General features: G+C 42.7%; 1 protein-coding gene across 6 annotated transcripts in view; it reads left to right on the top strand.

Annotated features, from left to right (window-relative positions):
• GRID1 (glutamate ionotropic receptor delta type subunit 1) overlaps positions 1-15,784 on the top strand; it is a 696,635-nt gene extending 680,851 nt beyond the window's left edge. For 3 of the 6 annotated variants that reach the window (XM_083439935.1, XM_083439937.1, XM_083439936.1), the window contains 2 exons: positions 12,370-13,372; positions 13,648-15,784. In XM_083439935.1, coding sequence (XP_083296061.1) covers positions 12,370-12,798 — 429 coding nt within the window. In that variant the 3' untranslated portion in view covers positions 12,799-13,372; positions 13,648-15,784. Of the gene's footprint in view, positions 1-1,234; positions 1,271-12,369; positions 13,373-13,647 lie in introns of those variants that run through there. The other 3 variants (XM_083439934.1, XM_083439933.1, XM_083439938.1) reach the window with 2 other exon arrangements.
• The last annotated feature ends 6,724 nt before the right edge of the window (positions 15,785-22,508 follow it).

Below are 22,508 nucleotides of genomic sequence, written 5' to 3'. Positions count from 1 at the left end.
GGCACTAATTGAGATTACCTAATTTATTGGTGAAAATTGTATACTTCCTTTCCCCCCCCAATATAAAATCCTTTTTCGGTATCCAAAATGGTGAAGAAAATAGCATTTTAAGAGTATGAAGTACACCAAAATTAAAAATGAAAACCTCCAACAGAATCAGACAAATTAACCTGGACCATGCCAGTCACTTTCAGTACTTTGGGTGCATTTTTAGTGTGACATTTATGTCACAAATAGGAAATATCTGAATTAGCTGGTTGAAGGCAAACTCGTGACTGAGTGCACAACTCCGCCAAAAAAATCAGAAATGGGAGGCAACCAGGTCATGTCACTACTAATTCCAGGCCAGGTCACACGGAAAAACATATATTGATTTGTTTGAATGGTTTTACTCATATTCCAGATGATATGTACTATCATTTTATTCATACTTACTTGGAAGCAAATTTATCCAGTGGGGCTTATTTCCAAGTAAGAGTACATTGAAATGCAATGCAAGTACAGTGGTGCCTCACAAGACGAATGCCTCGCAAGACGGAAAACCCGCTAGACGAAAGGATTTTCCGTTTTGGAGGTGCTTCGCAGGACGAATTTCTCTATGGGCTTGCTTCACAAGACGAAAATGTCTTGCGATTCTTGTGGGTTTTTTCGCTCCTCACCCCCTTTTTCTAAGGCACTAAGCTGCTAATAGCCTTTTAGCAGCTAATCCCTTAAGCCTTTAATAGCCGTTAAACCACTAATAGCCGCTAAACCACTAATAGCGCTAATCCGCTAATCCGCTAATAGGGTTGCTTCGCAAGACGAAAAAACCGCTAGACGAAGAGACTCGCGGAATGGATTCTTTTCGTCTTGTGAGGCACCACTGTATAGCTGAAATAAATCAAAACCTGCTTTGAAATGACTATTTCACGTCATGTGGCATGTCAGTGATGGGTGTGATTGATCAGCAATGAAAAAATACCAAGGGTAACACATTAATCTGAGAAAAATAGAAAGTATTTCTTCCACTCCCACCAAAACCCCAACACACTTTGGGGCGTGTCTGGCATATGCTGAAGGGATGGGGGGAAGAATTCAAATAAAAGATGCAGACATTTTGCTTACTATCATCAGTGTTGCATGACATGGGTATGCCAATATCTGTCATCACTATGTGTACATTTCTTAGAAGCCACACTATTTGATCATTTCCCCCTCCCTCTTCTTCTTCTCTGTGTTTTTTTGCCCCTTGGAGATGGCCCATGAGGTGAGGCTGGGTCTCAGAACCATGGTGAGCATTTATAAAATCACATATATATTTAAAAAAATAAAAACCTATGCTTGCAGTCACTCCCTGAAATCTCCAACCTTTCCACCCTCCCTGCCTCTTTTGTTGCCTGTAGTGAATGCACACCTCAACTGCACAAAGCACACATTTCCTCAGCCTACAATGCTGTCATTTCCAAACAATTTCATTTTCATACCTCTTGGCATGAAAATAAAAAAAACCCTCATGTGATGTCACATTTTCCTTAAAAATGTTATTGTGCATCCTTTTTTTTGCTGCTTTTTATCTGTATTGTTCTGAGTCTGTGTCAGACCATTGATGCATCGGGCCAGTACTGTCCATGCCAACTGCTTTGCCAGGCATAGATGCCCTTCCCAAACAGTGCAACTGAGTTCCTTATAACTAGATGTGCCAGGGACCAAACCTGAGACCTTCTGCATGCCATGCACGTGATCACCTACTGAGCTACAATCCATTCCTTAACCTTACAAAACCGACTACTATATATGTATAGACACACATTCATTGCTGCTATTGGAGATCTCCCTCAATCCAACTGTAATTCAAGGGTGTGCAGAACCACAGGAACTCCCTCAAGGGAATGGGCCAGTCTATCTGAAACCTGGCTTGGAGTGGCCATTCATGACTGTTTTGAAATTCCAGCTGCTTAGTTAATGCGAAAATACCTTAAGTATATTGGAGTACAATTCATTTCCCTCATGTTAGAGAAAAAAACCAATCATGTCTTTGATTATGTGTGTAATTCCTGATGATTCAGTCTGTCAATCCAGGTTTCTTTCTTGTGGGAAAGTAACCCAATGAGCCCCAATGATGTATTTCCCCCCCATAAATGCAAAGCATGAAAATGTTTTTCCTCTGTAATTTGAAGAATTCAACAGAAGCCTATAGAGTTGCATTAACGCTAGTGAAATGTATCAACAGGTTCGACACGCTGTTTGGTTGCAGTTGGAGTTTGGCCAGAATGAAATCCAAAGCAAATCTGAAAGTCCTTCCTCAAGTGAGGAATTCCAAGGGAATTTAAGCCCAACAAATTTCATCTGTGGGATGAGAGTAGTTTCATACATCCCTAATTTTAGCTCTTCCACCTGGCTGTTGGGAAGTAATTAACATGCCAGGTTCCCAGAATCCAGATATTTTGGCATGAGGAACACATATTTGGAGGTCTGTAAGGTTTCAGCAGGCTATCAGATGCATTTTTGTCACAGCAGCTAGAAAACAACCTTTGCTAAAAACAATGTTGACTCACACCGGGAAATGTTGTCAATTATGCCAACAAGGCCTCATTTTTAAAATTTGTTTTGCTTAAAAGCCTCACTATCGATCTTAGTTAGGCACGGTATACAGAAAACAGAAAGAGAAGCTGTCTGTATCTCATAATACTACAGCTCAAGGGCATCAGACACAACTGACTAGGGCTGGATGCAGGACAGACAAAATAAAGTAGTACTTCACACAGCACATAATTAATGCATGGAATTGATCGCCACTAGCCTAGATGGAGCTTGTCTATTTATTATTTATTTTTAAACAAATCTACATTGTCTATTTCCCCAAAGGAGCTCCAGACAACTAGAATAGTTCAAGCAAAACAAAACACAGCAAAATAAAATTTATCAAAGGTTAGGAGGCATTATGGTTATACGGAAACTTCACATTCTGAGGTAGCTGCTGGCTTCTAGTTGCTGGGGAGCAACAATATGAGAGAGCTTCAAGCCATGTTTGTGGGTCCTCTGGAGGAATAGGAACATAGGAAGCTGCACTGATCCATCTAGCTGAGTACTGTCTAAGCTGCCCGGTAAGCTTGTAGAGAGGCAAGCTTGCATACCTGAGTCTTTCTCAGCCATGCCTGGAGATACCAAGTACTGAACCTTTGATTTTGCATGCAACACACTGCCTGTAGCACTGAGCTATAGCCCTTCCTTATCTGGCTGAATACAGCAGACAACAGGATGCTATGCTCGATGTACCTTTGCTCTGATTCAGGAGGGCTCGGCATACGCTCTTTCATTTTGCACATGGTTACTCAACAGTATCAACCCCCCCCCCCAAGAAAACCAGCAATGGCTACTTGGTAGTGCTATTGCCTTCTACTGCTCTCATCTTGTTTGAAGATCAGCAGACATTAAGAAATCTGTTTCAAGCGACCAACACCAAAGCATCAGGGTGCTGCTGGGTCTTTTCTCAGAATTTCAGACTCACCAGCACTCTGATGCTTCCCAGAAACACGAGACCACGTGAGCAAAGGCAAAATAACATCCTTTCTTTCAGTTCTGCTTTTTAAGTACGAAAATATTTTCAAGATTATTTCCTTGCAAAAGGGATTGTGCCCGGTGAAATTATCTGAAATTATCTTGTGGTCAACAGTTGCATTTGGTTTACCTTGTAGGAAGGTACTAGTCATTGTGTGTGGGGGGGGGGGTGTGTGGGTGTGTGGGTGTGTGGGTGTGGGTGTGTGTGTGTGTGTGAGAGAGAGAGAGAGAGAGAGAGAATATGATAAAAGGGAATTGGCCTATCTGAATGCTTTCTATATGACTATTAAGAATGTGCTTCTGTGAGAACAGTATGCTGGATTAGCTGTGCCACTAGCATGACCCAGGCTCATTTTATAGCCTTTCCCATGTCAGCAGGGGGGCATAGTCGGCCCACTGTGTCACTGTCCTGGCTGCCACGCCCTGCCCAGTGGGCCAACCAATAGGGCTGGTTTGTGGGCGGGGTCGAGCCACATTCAAGCGTATGCGACAGCCTCGTGGCTTCACTCTGTTGCCCGTCTTGTGTCTTATTTATCCTAAGCGGGCAGAGGGTCCTCGACTCACAATTCCCATTTTCATAGAAATGGATGAAATTTTTGGTCATTGTAGCCCCTCCCCAATGGATTATGCATGCCAAATTATAAGAAGATACACTGGGGGGGGGGTGCAGGGCACCTTTAAATTTTGATTTTTTAAAAGAAAGGCTTTTAATTTTCTGCCAGAATGGGAGAAGACTGCCAAATTGATTGATGCAATGGTTCTTTCATAAGGGCAGACATTAATGTTAGGGTTGTGACAATATGAATTATTGGGGGCAGGAGTGGGGGAAAAGAACACTGATCTCTAGGAAAGACTGACGTGTGGAACATCTCACTCTTATCTCACAAAGACCCTGCTACCTCAAAGCATTCCCCTGAATTTTTGGAGATACGTGGAAACGTCTCCATTGATTTGCATGGGGGAGGGAGGTAACAGAAAAACAGCATCTATCTCCAAGAAAAACTGGTGTGAGGAAAAAGGAAGCCCAGGAAGAACTCTTTTTACCCAAAGGTTCATTGATTCTGGGATTCTCCTCCACCACCCATGAATTTTTCTTGGGCTGAGAAATCTGTCCACTGACTTGCATTGGGGAATGCATAGATCACTGTGAAAAACTAACAGTTTAAAATCCGCCCCCCCCCCAATCCTTGTGATTGGGAATGTCTTGCGGAAATCATTCACTGTGAATAAAACCTATGTGTCAAAATGAAATATTCTCCCAACTCATCTCTCGGGATGAAGGATAAATTCGAAGGCAAAACTACATAATTCACACTTCCTGAAACAATGTACAGTGGTACCTCAGGTTAAGAACTTAATTCATTCCAGAAGTCCGTTCTAAACCCAAAACTGTTCTTTCCTGAGGCACGCTTTTGCTAATGGGGCCTCCCGCTGTGCCACCAGCACGTGATTTCCATTCTCATCCTGGGGCAAAGTTTGCAACCTGGAGCAACTACTTTCGGGTTAGCGGAGTTTGTAACCTGAAGCATTTGTAACCTGAGGTACCACTGTATTGTACCAAAATACAGCCATCCTTTGATATTTGCACTTTTCTGAATTTTGCAATACAGTTCTGCATGTTAATGAAAACAATGTACAAAGTTGCAGGGCATTAGGTGAAATCTTGCAAAATGTGTTGGGCAAACTTCCCTACCAAAAACGTGTGCATTTGAAGAAGAAAAATTCACATTAAAATGTTGATGAACTTTCATGAAATGAAAACATGTGTGCCCTTATGGCTGGAAAAAGGAGCAATGGAAAGGAAGCATAATGGACAGAGTATCTCATCCTTACCACCTCAGGCTCTGGGCATTTCCCCAGTTACAAGGCCTTTGGACAGTCAAGGAGACAAAGCCATTAGAAAGCTTAGGCAATGTCTGATGCACCTTATCTTTCTGAATCGAATTGTGCCACCAAGAAGGTACCATAGGGTGCATGAGAAACCTTTCCCTGTATTGTCCAGATTTGCCTTGTTATTTGGAATGCCTACAGAGCCAATGAGCATACCCTAATGGATAGGGCACAGTTTTATTTATATTTGAATAACAGATTAAGAAGAAAACGGGCAGGTCCCATCATAGGCCTCTATAGATGTACAATACTGATTTGAGATCTTCCCACATGATCCATCCGTCTCATATTATTCCAGTATTTATTTCAAATGTTATTATCCATCCATGAGGAACTGACAGCTATATTTCACCCATAACATGATTTGACCCACAGCAAGAAGACTGTAGGGATTAAATCATTCCATTGCTTCTGAAATTGAAGTGTTCGTGTAAACCAAAGGTCTACCCACCATATGCCACCTTTAATTCACTCTTCTCAGACCTTACATCTGAAAATGACAGACACATTGGCTAAAGAGACCCTTTCATAGTCTCTTTCAGACCTGGTTCATATGTTCCAAGAAGTAGTGAAAGAATATATATCTAGAAATTCCTATATGTGTTTAGATTTCCATTGCTGCATAAAAATAAATCCACCACAACGGGGGGTCATATAAGACAGTTAAAACATTTGAGCAGAAGCTTCCTAGCCAATAATATGCCAGCGTACAACAAATATTAACCCACTTGCCTAATAGCTGTTTTGTTCACCCATAACACTCTTTCCCCATTTTGGTTATTGCGCCTTTCTTTATTTTACTTTGTATCATCATTTCTTTCAAACTCAGATGTTTTGTCCTGCTACCTTAGCTTGGGCTAACCTAGTTGCCCGTTCCAACTTTCTTTACATTTACACTCTACTTTCCAGCAAACTAATGGTTGTGGTTTGAGGATCACTACCTCCCATCCAATTATTACCTTGTCAATTGTTCTTTTCTTTTCCAAGCTATAGTAATTTACTCTGAAAATAGCTTGCCTTGCACTGGCTTCTGAAGCAGAGTATGTTAATAAACTTCTTTGGATATTTACATTTTTAAATATTTAGTCTCACAATGGATCTGGAGGTAGAGGGGGGCTAAAATCTAACCACATGTGAACTGTTGGGTCTGCCATTAACATGGAATAAGTGATAGTATTGGCCTTGATGATATTTACAATGAAATGCAAGAGTATCAATACGACTTGACTCAGCTCCCACTGATTTCTCCCCCCCCCCATCAGTTCAAAGGCTTCTCTGCCACCTTTTTGATATGGAGTGACAACTGTCTGGTTCCATCTTGATTCAAGCAGAGTCTGTCCCTCTTGTCCAGGCCTGGCTTATCTCAAAATATTCCCCAGTGCCTAACAAATCCAACCCCTCCTCCTGACACCAATGTCCGATTCACACATGGAGGCTACATGGCTAAAGCTGTCTGGCTGTCTCTGCACATGGAACTGGTAGCATTCATGAGAAAGCTATCATAGAGGTCCTGGCTTGCCTGCCTAGCAACTTCAATTTTGCTTCCAGGACCCCACTGGTTAGATTTGTATTTGTAGAATCATAGAATCATAGACTTGGAAGGGACCCCAATGGTCATTTGGTCTAACACCCTGCAGTTCAAGAATCACAGCTAAACCCCCTTGCCAAATGGTCATCCAGCCTCTGTTTAAAAACATCAAATAAAAGAGAGCCCACTACCTTCTGAGACAGTCCATTCCACACTCAACTGCCCACTACCATCAGAAAGTTCTTCCTAATGTTTTCTCAGAATATCTTTCCTTGTAATTTGAATCCATCGGTTCATGTCCTCTGGAGGAGCACAAAAAAAGCTTGCTCCATCTTCCATGTGACAGCCCTTCAGATATTTGTAGATGGCGATATTATCACCTCTTAGTATTCACTTGTCCAGCCTAAGCTAAAAGTCTGAGATATCAAATAGTTAAATAAAAGAATAATAATATTATTATTATTCCAATCGAGTGTTAAAAGCAATACAGCATTAAATATTAAAAACTTCCCTAAACAGGGCTGCCTTCAGATGTCTTTTAAAGATAAGATAGCTGCTTATTTCCTTCACATCTGAAGGGAGGGCGTTCCACAGGGCAGGCGCCACTACCGAGAAGGCCCTCTGTCTGGTTCCCTGTAACTTCACTTCTCGCAATGAGGGAACTGCCAGAAGGCTCTCGGTGCTGGATCTCAGTGTCTGGGCTGAACAATGGGGATGGAGACGCTCCTTCAGGTATACAGGACCGAGGCCGTTTAGGGCTTTAAAGGTCAGCACCAACACTTTGAATTGTGCTCAGAAATGTACTGGGAGCCAATGCAGATCTCTCAGGACCGGTGTTATGTGGTCCCAGTGGCCACTCCCAGTCACCAGTCTAGCTGCCGCATTCTGGATTAATTGCAGTTTCCGGGTCACCTTCAAAGGTAGCCCCACGTAGAGCGCATTGCAGTAGTCCAAGCAGGAGGTAACTAGAGCATGCACCACTCTGGCAAGACAGTCCGCAGGCATATACCGTCTCCTCATTTGTCTGCTTAACTTGCCCTGATTATTTGTCCGCTGGGGGGTCCCTGTAGTTTCTGGAACAGGTTTGGTCACTTCGTAACATAGAAGAGATCTGGAATATAGCTCCAGTCTGATTTAATAACTGCCAGCAATTGCCAAACTAAGCCCAGCAAAACTGCATTCTGAATGCAGTCAGCAAATTTTATGTAGCATTAAGTGATGTTTGACTAGGTCAGTTGACAGTGCTAAATTAATGTACACCACTGAGTCTTGTTTTCCACATGTATCTATGTTCAGTGATTACACCTTGCTAAGTATTGAAAACCTTGACTAATGAGGGTGTAAATTAATGTATATTAAAAGCCAACTGTTTATTCATCTATTTAGCTTAACAGTGCATAGCGGTTACTTTAAAATCACAACAAAATACATGTGTTACTCCCATTTCTTCCCTTTGGCAGGCGATAATAACTAAACCTCTGCTACTCAAATTCTGACAGAATGAATTGGAATTATGGCCTTGCAAATGGACTAGACAAATTGGAAAGTATTAATGGAGGGAGTGAATGCAGAATTATTAGAAAAATTATTCCCTTATGGGTTATATACGTTATAAGCATGGGGTGCCTTTGGTCAGGTTTCAGGCAGCCACGTTCATGGAAACATGACTGACATCCTCAATTTTTAAACTAGAAGTACAATTCTTCATGTCACATGGATTATCATCATGCGAAGTGATTATATACACACCGTGGTAAGATACCACTTGGCCAACAGTCATTTATGTTCACCTTCAATGTGAGATTTTTGGAACAAGACATTGGCTTGCTTCCAGTTGTGAATGACTTAGCAGAAACTGCTTCTGCTTACAAAAGTCAGGATAGCCACCGCATATTACAGGCCTTGACATCATATCTCAATCTGTTCCAGAGAGTCTCCCAACTCTCAGCTGCAGCTTTTGGGGATCAGAGAATTGTAGAGTTGGAAGGGACCCCCGTGGTCATCTAGCCCAACCCCCTGCAATGTAGGAAACCTGCCCACAGCCATCCCTGGGTGGGCTTGAACCACCAACTTTCTGGTTAACAGCCAAACACACTGACCCATTGTGCCATGGGAAATGGGAGGCTTTGAGTGGATAGGGGGGTCAGCCAAAACTAAGTGCCCCAGCTTTTAAAAGTGGGTGTGATTTCCACTAAGGCAAATAAATCATTTAATGCAATCCATTGTTTTTCACTTCATATTAAATTCAAGACAGTGCCATTATAGTGAACGGTAGGTATATATGCTATACCACTGTTTTCATTTCCATCTATTTTTCTTCACTTTCCATATATTATGCAGATGCATTTCTGCATCACCTGTCTTAAAACAAATCTCTTTTACATTTAAAGCTAATGAAAATTGATATCTTCATTAGGGACTGTAAAACAAAACATTTTCTTGTGGCATTTGGAATATGATTTAACGGCATTATCATATCTTACGCCTTCTGAGATGGAAAGTGCCAAGTTGGTATATTAAAGTTTTCATCAATTTTAGCTAGTGTGCCTATGTTCCTCCTTTAAAGTCACTACAAATAAACTACATTTGCTGTAAAAACCAAGTGGGCACTTTACAGATGAAACTCACTTCCCTCTATAGGACTATACTGTTCATCATTTCCTCTGATTGGTTGAATCCAGGTAGTGGACAGTTAGACAAATGCACTGGCATCATCTTTTCCCCCCTTTCCCTTTTTAAAAGAGGGGGTGGGACAAAGCATCTTCAGACTTCATATAGCACACCCAAATTATAAGGGGGCCACTTCAGATATTTGGCAATCCTCTTTTATTTATAGTTTTTATTTGGATAAACAACAAGGACGTAAGTACAGAGTTACAGAGAAGAAACCAACATGAGTACCTCACACAGGTCAATCCTGGTGCAATGAAGGCACCCAACTGACCAGAAAAAAAAACAGGTCAATCTGACCTTTTTCTTTATACTTGCTCACTGCTAGATCTCTGCCACTCCCTACCCTACCAGAGAGCCAGTGTGGTGTAGTGGTTAAGAGCGGTAGTCTTGTAATCTGGGGAACTGGGTTCGCGTCTTCGCTCCTCCACATGCAGCTGCTGGGTGACCTTGGGCTGGTCACACTTCTCTGAAGTCTCTCAGCCCCACCCACCTCACAGAGTGTTTGTTGTGGGGGAGGAAGGGAAAGGAGAATGTTAGCTGCTTTGAGACTCCTTAAAGGGAGTGAAAGGCGGGATATCAAATCCAAACTCCTCTTCTTCTTCTACCCATAAAATCCCAATATGGTTGCCATAATACTTTGAGTAATGCCAGTTTTTCTGATTAAATATTAGTGGCAAAAATTTCCCCTACAACTGGCCATGTTGCCTTGAAATACAAATGACATATTCTAGTTTCTATTCAATTAGCTTTTTAGAAAAAGACTTCCTAGCATAGATCTCAATGTTGGTGTTTCTCAAAACTCTTGTTTGTTGCAGATAAACGTAATTGGCTCACAGCTCAAAATACATTTGATGTACTGTCAAGGGAAGAATCTTTTTGAAAGATGCACACAATTATTCATTAAGGAAGCTGGCTTTGCAGGCCATATCTGTTGATAAATTTTTCTTATTTACCTGCAACTGCTTCAAGCTTGGATGATGCTAAAGGGGTAGCATGATTTTCACTACTCTATCCTACTTTACTCTCGTAATGTCTCTGTGCACAGAGATCGTTCATAGCACAATTGCTTCTTGTGCCACTGCTGACTTTCCACGGGGGCAGAAAGACTTCATATTGGGAGTACCCAGATCATTATCTTGTCCCATTTTGTTTCTTATCTACAGACATTAATGGGCTGGAACAATGGGAAACTCTGTGGTGGGCCATGGAAATACTATATTGTACATAGTTGAAGCTATTAATGTTAGCGCAACTATTTGCCCTCTAGCTTCCTGAACATTTGTTAATCAGCTGAGCAATATCTGACAGGAAGAAATGCCCCTCCAGCTTGCATTGGCTCTGTTAAGTTGTGGGTCAACATATCAGACGACACAGCGATTCTTCAAACAGCTCTTGTTTATTCACAGGCCAGAACAGAACTGAACTGAAGGGTTCAGCCAGCCTGCTTATATAGAGCTTCACTAGAATGCGACAGTAACCATTTTCTGTAACTATCCAATCACTGAACGTCACTTTCAATCCCTTATTTGCATATGTGGACCTGAGTGAAAACTATCTACAGTATCCCCCTGCTGGCCCAGGGTGAGAACTTCAGTACATAACAGGCTTTATGACTTTCATATAAAGCAGGGTGATTTGGATAGTGCATGGGGCAAGTGCCTGGATATATGGTGAGGGTTTTGGTGTACACTATTCACAGTAGGCTTTACTACTTTTTTCTAATGCTGAATTTATAGTCATAATCCATATCCAAACATTTAACAAATGTTTGTGCTGCTCCTCTCCTTCATCATCTCCAATACCCAGTGTTTTCTTTCTGTATCAACTTCTGCGACTTTTGTCCACGACAGGCCATGTCTTGCATAGGTTACAGTTAAGTTCATATTTGCTAGTCTTCTGTCAAGCTGATGGCAAATTATTTGCCCCACCACTACGATCCTGGCATCTATCCCCTTACATTCCCAGGGCCACTTCATGCACGACATTTCGCATAAACAATGGAGGAAACCAGTGTACATTATCATGAGTGAAAAAGCATTATCTGTTGCTGTGCACATCAAGAATCTGTTGTGTGCACTGAGAATCCACTGCCACTTGTGGTTTCTCAGTGTGGGTACGTGAAAGAAATCAGACTTGTGATGGTGCGTAACAATATAATCAAAGGGCATTGAGTTGGTCTTAAGAGTCCACACCATGAAATATCAGAGACATTTGCTTTTGTTTTAGCCATGCAAGGATCAAATGACCTAAAGGCAAAAGGATTTCTGCCTATAATATTATGGAAATCAACAGTTAGGGTGATAAAGTGATCTGCCATCTGTCAAGGCTTGGGCCACCATGTTTAGATCAATCCACACAACCTGTGACTCATCAAGTACACCCAAACCACTGGTCATATACTATCAGGTGTTTGACAACCACCGACTTTTCTAATTCCACTGTTAGAAAACAACAAGAAGAGGTTTATTAAATAGCTAGTGGCCCACCATACATGGCTGGTGAGTTAACCGGGTAGGTCACAAGTTATGGAAGGCTGATCTAAATCAGCAAAGATAGTCAAAGGAGTCTCCATAATAGCAGCCTAGACCCAGAGGCCACAAAGACATACATTTAGGCTTTACTGTGGGGAGAAGGACAAATTACATGGGAACTAGAAAAACTTGTCACCACTTTCTCTTTGGATGGGAATAGAGCCTCCCCAATACTTCAGGATTAATAAACTTTTCTCTCTTCTCTCATAGGATAAAGAAGTGAACCTGGAACAGGTCCACAGACGTATGAACAGTTTAATCGATGAAGATTTAGCTCACAAGCAACTCTCCCCAGCATCCATCGAAATCTCAGCCTTGGAGATTGGGGGCATGCCACCCAGTCAGACCCTAGAGCCTGTCCGTGAATACCAGAACACACAACTTTCTGTCACCTCCTTTTTACCAGAACAGACAACTCATGGTGCCAGCAGGACACTCACAGGTGCCTCTGGTAGCAACCTGCCGCTGCCTCTGAGCAGCTCAGCTACCATGCCCTCTATACAGTGTAAACACAGATCACCAAACGGAGGACTATTTCGTCAGAGCCCTGTGAAAACCCCCATCCCAATGTCCTTTCAGTCTGTGCCGGGGGGAGTCATTCCAGAAGCCATGGAGTCCTCCCATGGAACATCCATATAATGAAATCGACCAGCAAAGATTTTTAATACAATTAAAAAGAACTCTTACATTTTTCTTGTACATATCTGTAAATAATGAAAGAATGAAGTGGGGTAAAAAGTGTATTTTGAATATTCCCAATTTTCAAAGTCAGTAAAAAACAAACAAAAGAAAAAAAGAAAAAAAAGAAAAATGTATGAATGACTTTGTAAATTTTGTTCTCTATGAATAAAAAAAAAGGCAAACTACTTGTGACCATTCTCAAGTGCCAAAGAAGACCTGTTAATGGGACTGAGGGCAGTAAAATATTTCTCCAGATTTTAACTGGTACTCCCTTTTTTTGGTTCATGTTCTAATTTCCTACTTTTAAAGCAGAGAAAGCTATTTCTTGCTGGAAACCCAGTCCTGCCATTCTGTTCATTTATTTTGCCCCAGATTCTGCTGTTTTATTAAAAAAACACAGTCCTCCTAGGAAATTTAATGGTGCAGACACATGCAACAATGCCTAAAATGCCACTAAAATTGTGCAGACAATAAATTAAGGACTCCTTTCTCATGACAAGGATGAAATGGTCATTCTTTATTGCATTGCGCTGTATGCGCAGCTTCTGCAAAAATATGTGTTTTTATATATATATATATATATATATATGCAAGGCCCTATCCAACTTTGCATTTCAACAAAGGTAGGAGAGTAGGTAAGCTAGTATGTGGATCCAGTTTGAAGAGCAGCATTTGCACCTATAGGAATTTGGTAGAGGGGAGGGGAACAAAATCCAGAATCCTAATGTGCCTCCTGATGGGAAACATCCCCAGCTTTTGTATTTAGGCCCTATCTCTGCAGCCCCTGCAGCTGCACTGGAGCTGGAGTAGAATGGCAACCACAATCACCTATTTGTGTGCAGGCTTCCCAATGCAGGTAGATGTCCGCGAAAGTCTGTTGGGTCAGATTGCCATATGCATATGTGTTCTACAGTTTTGCAGATTCATTGCCAGCCATTGCTTAGCAGTTTGGCTCTTTTGTATGCATGTTCCTCTGTTGCACATAGGGTGGAGCTATGACTTGATAGAGCCTTATCTGTTGCTTTATCTGACAGGGAGGATGTGATCATGCTTCGGTGGCCAATTAGGATCTGGTGATGTTTTTGTTTCTGTTACGTTTTGGGGGACCACTGTCTAATTCTCTGTTAATGGCCTAGTTCTGAATGACATGGCTAATCTGGTAATTAGAAATTGCAGCTTCTGTTTTGTTTTCCATTTTCCTCTGTGGTTTAGACTAGGCATGGCATTCAGCTAGGCAGTCCTGTGTCAGGTTATCCCTTTCTTCCTCTAACATTCAGGTAGGCTTGCTTTCGTTGTTATAACATCATGCTGTATGTTTCTCTGCCCCATCTCACAAACTCAGGCAGTTGTTTTGGGTCATCGCCTTCAATTAGGGTTGCCATGTCTTGAACAAAAAATAGGACAGCCTGAGTCAGGGAAAGAGGCACAAGGGGTCTCCACCATGCTTGTTTCCCTGGCTGGGGCTAGCAAGCCCTAGCCCAGGCACCCACAAACTCGGCCCTCCAGATGTTTTGGGACTACACCTCCCATCATCCCTAGCTAAGAGGACCAGTGGTCAGGGATGATGGGAGTTGTAGTCCCAAAACATCTGGAGGGCCGAGTTTGGGAGTGCCTGCCCTAGCCCAAACTACCTGAGCCTGAGCCCAAGTCCGAGCCCAAAAAACCCTCCAAAACCCAGACATTTCCTTTAAAATCTGCCTGGATAGGCATGTTGGTCCCCCAAAAGAGCACATGTCCGGGTTTTCCCAGAAGTATGGCAACCCTACCTTCAATTCTACCATGTGTTGTTTCATTGAATATTATAACCTTGCCACTAATCCAGAGCTCTCTGGTTTGCGCATGGAGCAACAGGATGAGAAGACTTCCTGAACCCCTTCGGTTGTACTGCACATTTCCATTATTTCCACTTCACAAATGGAGAATCATGTAATAGCTCTTCCTAGACAGACTACAGATAGGGCATTTGTATGACTGAATGCTCCTGCAGCTTGAAAAGGAGAAGAAGAAAGAAACCATTTCAAATAGAAAACCAGGGACAAGAGACCTGATCTAGCCTCTCTCTTGATGTACTAATTTTCTGTGCAGACCGCTTTGCCCCCTTAGGGTGAACATTCAAGCATGTTCCACTGCACACATCTGTAGTCTGGAACAGTAGACTTACTGGGCCAAGGTAATTGGCTCTTGCATTGTAAAGATTTGCACCAGATTATCTGTTTCTAATTCTGCTGGTCTGGTCTCCCAAGAACCCAATGCATGCAGCCAAGAACTTTGGTACATGCACTAGTGTCCAACTTTAGCTCCCTGTCCTGAATCAGAGGTCGCTCTGGAAAAGCCCCTGACTTTCAAGGGTGGCTGTTTGGGTGGACTCAAGGTGCTCCAGAATGGAATCAGAGAATGCCCCAAAGTCCCAGAATGTGGGCAGAAGCTTCAATCGTGTCTTTGGATCCCAGCTATGGTTTCTAATGACCCACTAAAGTTGTTACGCCTTGAGCCTATGCATTAGCAGTTGCAGAAGTTATGATTACTTTTGGTGGGGAAATTATCAGCAAAATTGAATATGGATTTTGAAAACCCCTACCATCATTTTCATCTGAAATGTACACATTGAGTTGGTTGGCTCGTGTTATTTTGCCCTCTTTCCATTTGCAGCTCGGCAAGCATCAGATCTGAGGATTTGAATAACACAGAAATTGCTCTCACTCAATTTGTTCTTTTCATAAACAGCCAGATCTGGTTCCTAGCAGAGCACCACTAGGTGGAAAATGCAGGCGAACTTGGTATGGTGCAACAAAATCACTATCTGTGTTAATGGAGGGTGTGGGGGGGAAAAACATGTGACTGATCAAAAGCAGATATGCCTATTAGATCCCTTAAAATAATTAGTCAGCATAAGAGTCTTGAGTTGTACTTTTGGATAAATAAAGGTTTCATTGGTTGCCTCTTATATTGCCTTGCATAGTTACTTGAAGAAACATATACCGGGGGGTGGGGGGAGGACTACAAAAGCATTGTTTTTTCAGCAATTTCCCAAGACAATAAGTCACTCTTAGAAATTTCAATGCCTTCATTTATTGAGGGGGGGTCACCACTCCCTGGTTGATTCACATCTGCATGAGACACATCACCAAATGCCTAACTCTGCAGCCCCAACATAGCTGCCTGACACCTATATATCTGCCGCTGTTTCTAGCTCATTCACATTATATGCCTTTCCACTGCTCTACAATTAACTTTCCATTAGACAGCCTTAGTGAACGGAGCCAGCTTGCCTATACAATTAGATCTAAACATCACTGTCTTTTACCCAGCATTTGACAATAGATCAGGAGAGTGGGTCTGACTTATGATGACCAGGACTGCTGAATGAAGAACTAGATCTCCTCAGACTGTTGGTTCATTGAGCCCAGTATTGTCCTCTGTCCCAGAATCCCATACTTTTCAGATCAAAAACCAGGATGTGCTCCAGGGGGGGTCACATGACCTGCACCATGATTACATGCTTTTTTCAGGGCAAGATTGCAGCATGGATCATGTGACTCACCATGGAACATGTGAGATCATGGCACCCTAAATGGCCGTTGCAATCTCACACCAAAAAATGAGATGTTTCATTTTTTCCCTGTGACACTTGGTAGGTATGGAATCTCTGCCAGGTACCAGAAAGTCTTTAAATGTATATGCTATTTGCATGTTGCTCCCGGAACCTTATTATATGTGAAGTGTGAGTTTGGCCAATGAGCTACAAAGCCTCCCTTGCAATGAGTGGGAAGCCGGGGCAATTGGTGCAAGTTAACTTAATTGAAAAACTTAAAAAAATAATAATCATGAATTTGCTTCACAATCTGCAGTTTATTGTTTTAAAATAAAGAATGCTGGCATGCATTCAGCAATATAGTTACAGGTCATGTAGGATCTTAAGATACTAAACAGCATTGGCTTCATGGAAAGCCACCTCAGATGAACAAAGAAATGTAGATCCTGTTTCCAGATATTATAATCTGAAGCAAGGCATTCAAAACACTTAAAAGCCCTAATCGGCCTCGGTCCTGTATACCTGAAGGAGCGTCTCCACCCTCTGCCCAGACACTGAGGTCCAGCGCCGAGGGCCTTCTGGCAGTTCCCTCCCTGCAGGAAGTGAAGCTACAGGAAACCAGGGAGAGGGTCATCTCGGTAGTGGCACCCGCCCTGTGGAATGTCCTCCTATCAGATGTCAAAGAAATAGATAACTATTTGACATCTGAAGGCAATCCTGTTTAGGGAAGTTTTAAATGTTTTTAATGTTTGATGTTTTTAATATTCTGTTGGGAGCCGCCCAGAGTGGCTGGGGAAACCCAGCCAGATGGGCGGGGTATAAATAAAATTACTACTACTACTACTACTACTACTACTACTAGATTTACCTGGGGGGGAAGTGGAAATGTGGAAAAATAAATAAATTCTGATTTTATTTTTTGGAAAATATTTACTTATTTACTTTGTTTTTTAATTGGCCTTGTGCTACTTGGTACAGATTTGGTTTTCTTTGTTTCCCCTTTGCAGTTCTCCAAAAATCATTAAACGCCTCAACAGATGGTTGTGTCAACCCTGGAGACAGTGAAACAAAAGATGGATTTAGATGAGCGTTGGAAAAAAGCTACGGGGTGATGTTCCTCAGTCACCCCATAGCAATATTCATATATAGCATTTAATTGCTTCAAATGATTCTACAGAGGCTCAGATAATCTGCTCTGTTTGAGAATGTGTTCAAAAATTGCTTGCTGTAAAACGTTTCCTGGCCTTATGTGAATACTAGTGTGTCCTTCAGGAAAAGAATGGAAGAACAGGACCATGTGTGATATTACAGAGGAGCTTCAGACTGGACACGAGGAAGATACAGAAGGCCAGCATGAGAAGATTCAGAGAAGGCAGAATTCACTGTCATCATCTCCATAGCAAAATCTGTCTCTTCAAATGAAAACTTGTAATGGTTCTAGGGGTTGCTCGTGCGTAAGCTTGTCCCAACCTCTGGCTGGGTTACCTGAGTGAACCTTTCCTGTCCGGGCAGCCACTCGCCTGTGACCATCTCAATCGCTGGCAGAATCCGTCAGTGGGCGTTTCTTAAACTTCTTCCAGCAAAGAAGTTCCTTGACGCCCAGTCTCTGCCCACTCTCCCTGTGCGGAAGCCTTCTGCGCAGAGAGGGCGTGGGCAGCGGAGGACCCCTTCTCTCCCCGCTGGTCCCCGGAAAGGAGTCATGGGATCGCCTCGCCGATTCCCCCATCTCCCCCCCTTCTCCACTGGAGCTACGCTGATTCTCTCCCCCAGAAGATGGGCTGCCCCTCCCACTCCCGGGATGCTCTCTGGGATCCCTTCGGAGCTTGCTCTCTCCCTCGGACACTGATGGCAGTTCCCTGACAAAACTATACTGGCATTTGTTCATATTTGAAATCTTGCAGATTCTTTTACATCTAGAATGCCAAGAATTCTCCTATGAATTTTAAAACAGTTTGAAATTTCAAGGAATAAAACATACCACAAGATTAAATCATATTTATTTTTTAACAGAGTTAGGCCAAGTCATTTGGCCATGTTACTGAAGCATAATTGTGTGGGGGTGGAAGCAAAGTGACCCCCAAGGATAGAAAAAAATCTTTGGGGTGAGGGAGTGGCAGAGGTTTGTCTTGCCATAATATTTAGTGGCTGGGGTTTTTATTTCATTTATTTTTCATTCTTTTATGTGGGGCAGTGCGGGAAGGTTGTCACAGTTTCAAGCCTTGGAGACAGTATGCCGCTGAAAATGACACTTCATTATGCTCGAGTGCCGATCCTAGGAGTAACTGTGATGGGAAAAGCTGTTGTCTGCATGAAAAGCAAATTCTCCTCTGATCATGAAATTGATTTTCATCAGCCCACCCCAGAAGCCATCAGGAAGAGCCTCCCCATTTTCACTGTAAGAGAATGGGGCCGCAAAGGTGGGAACACATCTTTAGTCCTCTAAATTGTCCCTTTTCACATGTTTCATTTTAATCCTTTGAATTCAGCAAAACTCCCAAATTTCATCTCAATTTAAAGCAAATTTTAAAGATTTGGTACCATTCATATTTGTGGGGATGCGGGTGGTGCCGTGGTCTAAACCACAGAGCCTAGGGCTTGCCGATTGGAAGGTCAGCAGTTCGAATCCCCGCGACGGGGTGAGCTCCCGTTGCTCGGTCCCTGCTCCTGCCCACCTAGCAGTTTGAAAGCACGTCAAAGTGCAAGTAGATAAATAGGTACCGCTCCAGCGGGAAGGTTAATGACATTTCTATGCGCTGCTCTGGTTCGCCAGAAGCAGCTTAGTCATGATGGCCACATGACCCGGAAGCTGTACGCCTGCTCCCTCGGCCAATAAAACGAGATGAGCGCCGCAATCCCAGAGTCATTCGTGACTGGACCTAATGGTCAGGGGTTCCTTTACCTTTATCTTTACCATTCATATTAAGTAGCTTGACTGAAAAGCAAATGCAAGGGCATTCAACTTAAAGAAAATCTACCTTTCAATTCTGAGACCCCTTGAAAGTCATCCCAAGGCTCTGTGGTCCTTTTCATTCACAACAGCATCTACAATCAGAGGATTTTTCTACCAGCTGGTAATGGGCTACAGCTTCTTCAAAGTAATACTACACAGTTTGGCTTCAACAGACCCCCTTTACCTAATACACCATCCAAAAATATTCCCAATATATTCATACAGATGTTAAATATCACCATGGACAAAATAGTGCCCCCATTACACAAGTCCCATGGACTGAAGAGCTCTCCCCCAACACTGGATTCAACCACACCGGTAGGAATGGAACCACTATAATACAGTGACTCTGATACTCATCCCGCAGTCAATCCAGAAGGATACCATGGTCAATGGTATCAAAGGCCAGCGAGACATCAAGTATGAGGAACAGGGTTGTGCTCCCTCTTTCACTACTGCTACAGCTCTCCACAAGTTGGAAGCTGCAGTTCTGCAACAGAGAGCACTCTTCTTCTCTTACAATGCATGATTCTCTCCATGCATGATTAAGACCCCTGCTCTTCCAAATCTCATAGGGAACAGACTCTCTGCTGCAGGAAGTTCAGCCTACAATGAAAGGAAGCCTATTGTGATGACAAAGGGAGAGAAGCCAGCTACTGCTGATTTCACAAAAGGGAGATTTGTGGAAAGAAACCCAACATCTTCCCACACCAAAGAAAATCCCAGTCAGAGAACCAACTAGATTTTTAAAAAATATTTTTCATAGATTCCCTGCAGCATCAAGATATCTAGGTGTTCCTTAAGTAGAGCGAGTTGCTCTATTCCTCTAATCCGGATTCGTCAAATGCAGGCTATTCAGGGTAACGACTGTAATTCCATTACTCATTAAAATGGGTACAATGAAGGGCCAGCATTCTGTCATAAATATCATTCTCTTCTGGTCATGAAGCTCTAATTCAAGTGTCTTTGACATCAGTCTTTTTGTTAAAAAATACATTATAACACAGAGGATAGAAAGCTGCTAGCTTCAAAACAAGAATAATGGAATGGATCCAGACCAAATTAGTTACACTTATGTCACACTGCAATCAGTTTGAATAATTTGTCATGAAATACGTCCTCTTGATTTCAATGGGATCTAAGTGTAACTAATGTATTCTAGATCCAACCCAACCCCTCTTCTCTCTCTCCTTTTTTCTTTCTTTCATGTTTTTCAAGATTTAGAAAAGACTTCTGCTTCTTCCACTTTGCTTGTAGTCCAACTATGCGAAAAGAAACTGAACTGCAACTTATAGAGCAGTTTGGGCTATTTGCCAACAAAATGGCTAGACTGTAATGTTTTTGTGAGGGATTTGAGTGTGCTTTGAGTGCCCTGAAGCACTTAAGATGAGGTTGATAATATAAGCAGAACAAGAGATGGCTTCTTTTTGTGCCCCCCCCCAGCAGTATATGCAATGTTGAAGGAAGCACCAACAAACAACACCAAGCAAACTGGCAGTAATAGGTTACCAAGCAGTTCTCTCAGCAGCACTTGGCTTCAGCCAGAGCTGACGTTTTTGCCCCTCAGTGTTGCCATTGTCCACCATTGGGTATTGCTGCCCCAAACACATGCTTTATATTAGCAGCACATTTCAAAAACATTCACTGCAGACTTTGAATCTCCACACTTCTCAAGCTCCAACTAAAGGTTGATAGAGATACAGTGGTACCGCAGGCTACAGATGCTTCAGGTTACAGACGCTTCAGGTTACAGACTCCACTAACCCAGAAATAGTGCTTCAGGTTAAGAACTTTGCTTCAGTGTGAGAACAGAAATTGCGTGGTGGCGGCACGGTGGCAGCAGGAGGCCCCATTAGCTAAAGTGGTACCTCGGGGGGCCACCAGGGGGCGCATTGGAAGATGGCCGACAATAACATCTCTCCGACCCACACAAGGTAATTAAGAGGCTGTTATGGGAGTATGCAGCCTCCCTTGCCCCCCCCCAGGGAATGGGGGGGGGACTGCCTTGCCTGCTGTGCCGATAATTCACCCCCAGATTCGAAAGAACGGGGTGAGGGCACTAGGCACGAAGTCCTCAGGTGGGTCTGGCTCTCCCGGACGCTGTCTCTGATCACGCACTGGCTTGCATCAGCTCGAAATATATAATTGGAAACAGAAGCAAATGCACATACTTCAAGTGAAGATCGGGAGTAAAGACTGCTGATTAATGGGATCTCTGTGAATGGAGCGATGGGCTGGACAATAAATCAAGTGAAGACTCATCATTGAAAGATCGGTATGTCGGAGCGAAACAGAAAGGGGGGGGAGGAAAATTTTTTCTTTTTTTCTTTTTGTCTTATGTGAGTACCCAATAATCCTCCCTCCCAGAGAGAATGAATCGTTGCAAATTACTAATCACAAGCAGGAGATTAAGAACTGTGTGGAAATAAATTACTGATCAAAGAGAGGACTAGTGGGAACATCTGATGGAAAGAAAGCTTTGTGACACAGTTTCAAATGGAGATTTGTTAAGACAGGCCTGCTCACAGGAGGATGAGGGGGAGGAGGACCATGGTCATCGGAATGTGAATGTATGGTTATCGGAATGTAGATTTGACCTGGCAGGGCCCCCTGAGATACAGTTTTGCAGGCCTGTGAAAATCAACGGACAGACTGTGGGGATGTTTTTTGTGGAGGTGTGGAAATGGCGTCTGTCCTTTATGTGATATGGCTCTTGGAGAGTGTAAAACCCACACAGGATATATTTGTTTCCAACCCGCTTGTGAAGATTATCAGAGATCACAAAGAAAGGAATATATGATAACAACAACAAGATGAGGAAAATAATAAAGAGACTATCTGGACAGAACTGGATAGAACTGTGTAATTAAAGCAGCAACAAGAGTTTGGATCCCTTTCGGAGCTCGAAGTATGGGTACCCCCAATAAAATTTCAAAAATCTGGCTGTATAATTTGGAACTAATGTGATTTGGATCCTGATTGCGGTGTACATGAATGCACATGAATGAATTTTGTGTGCACAATAATGAATATGAAGGCATTATACTGGAACACTATAGTGTGTGTGTGTGTGTGTGTGTGTGTGTGTGTGTGTGTGTGTGCTCAGCTGCATAGGTACTCCCAATCCAATAATTGCCAAGGGGAAAAATGGGCCTGTATGATTGGGCATACCAACATGGTTCCAGG

Source organism: Podarcis tiliguerta (genome assembly GCF_965153285.1).
Source record: "Podarcis tiliguerta genome assembly, chromosome: 5".
Classification (NCBI taxonomy): Eukaryota; Metazoa; Chordata; class Lepidosauria; order Squamata; family Lacertidae; genus Podarcis; species Podarcis tiliguerta.
Note: the sequence above shows the minus strand (reverse complement) of the source record. Positions and strands in the feature narration are given on the sequence as shown.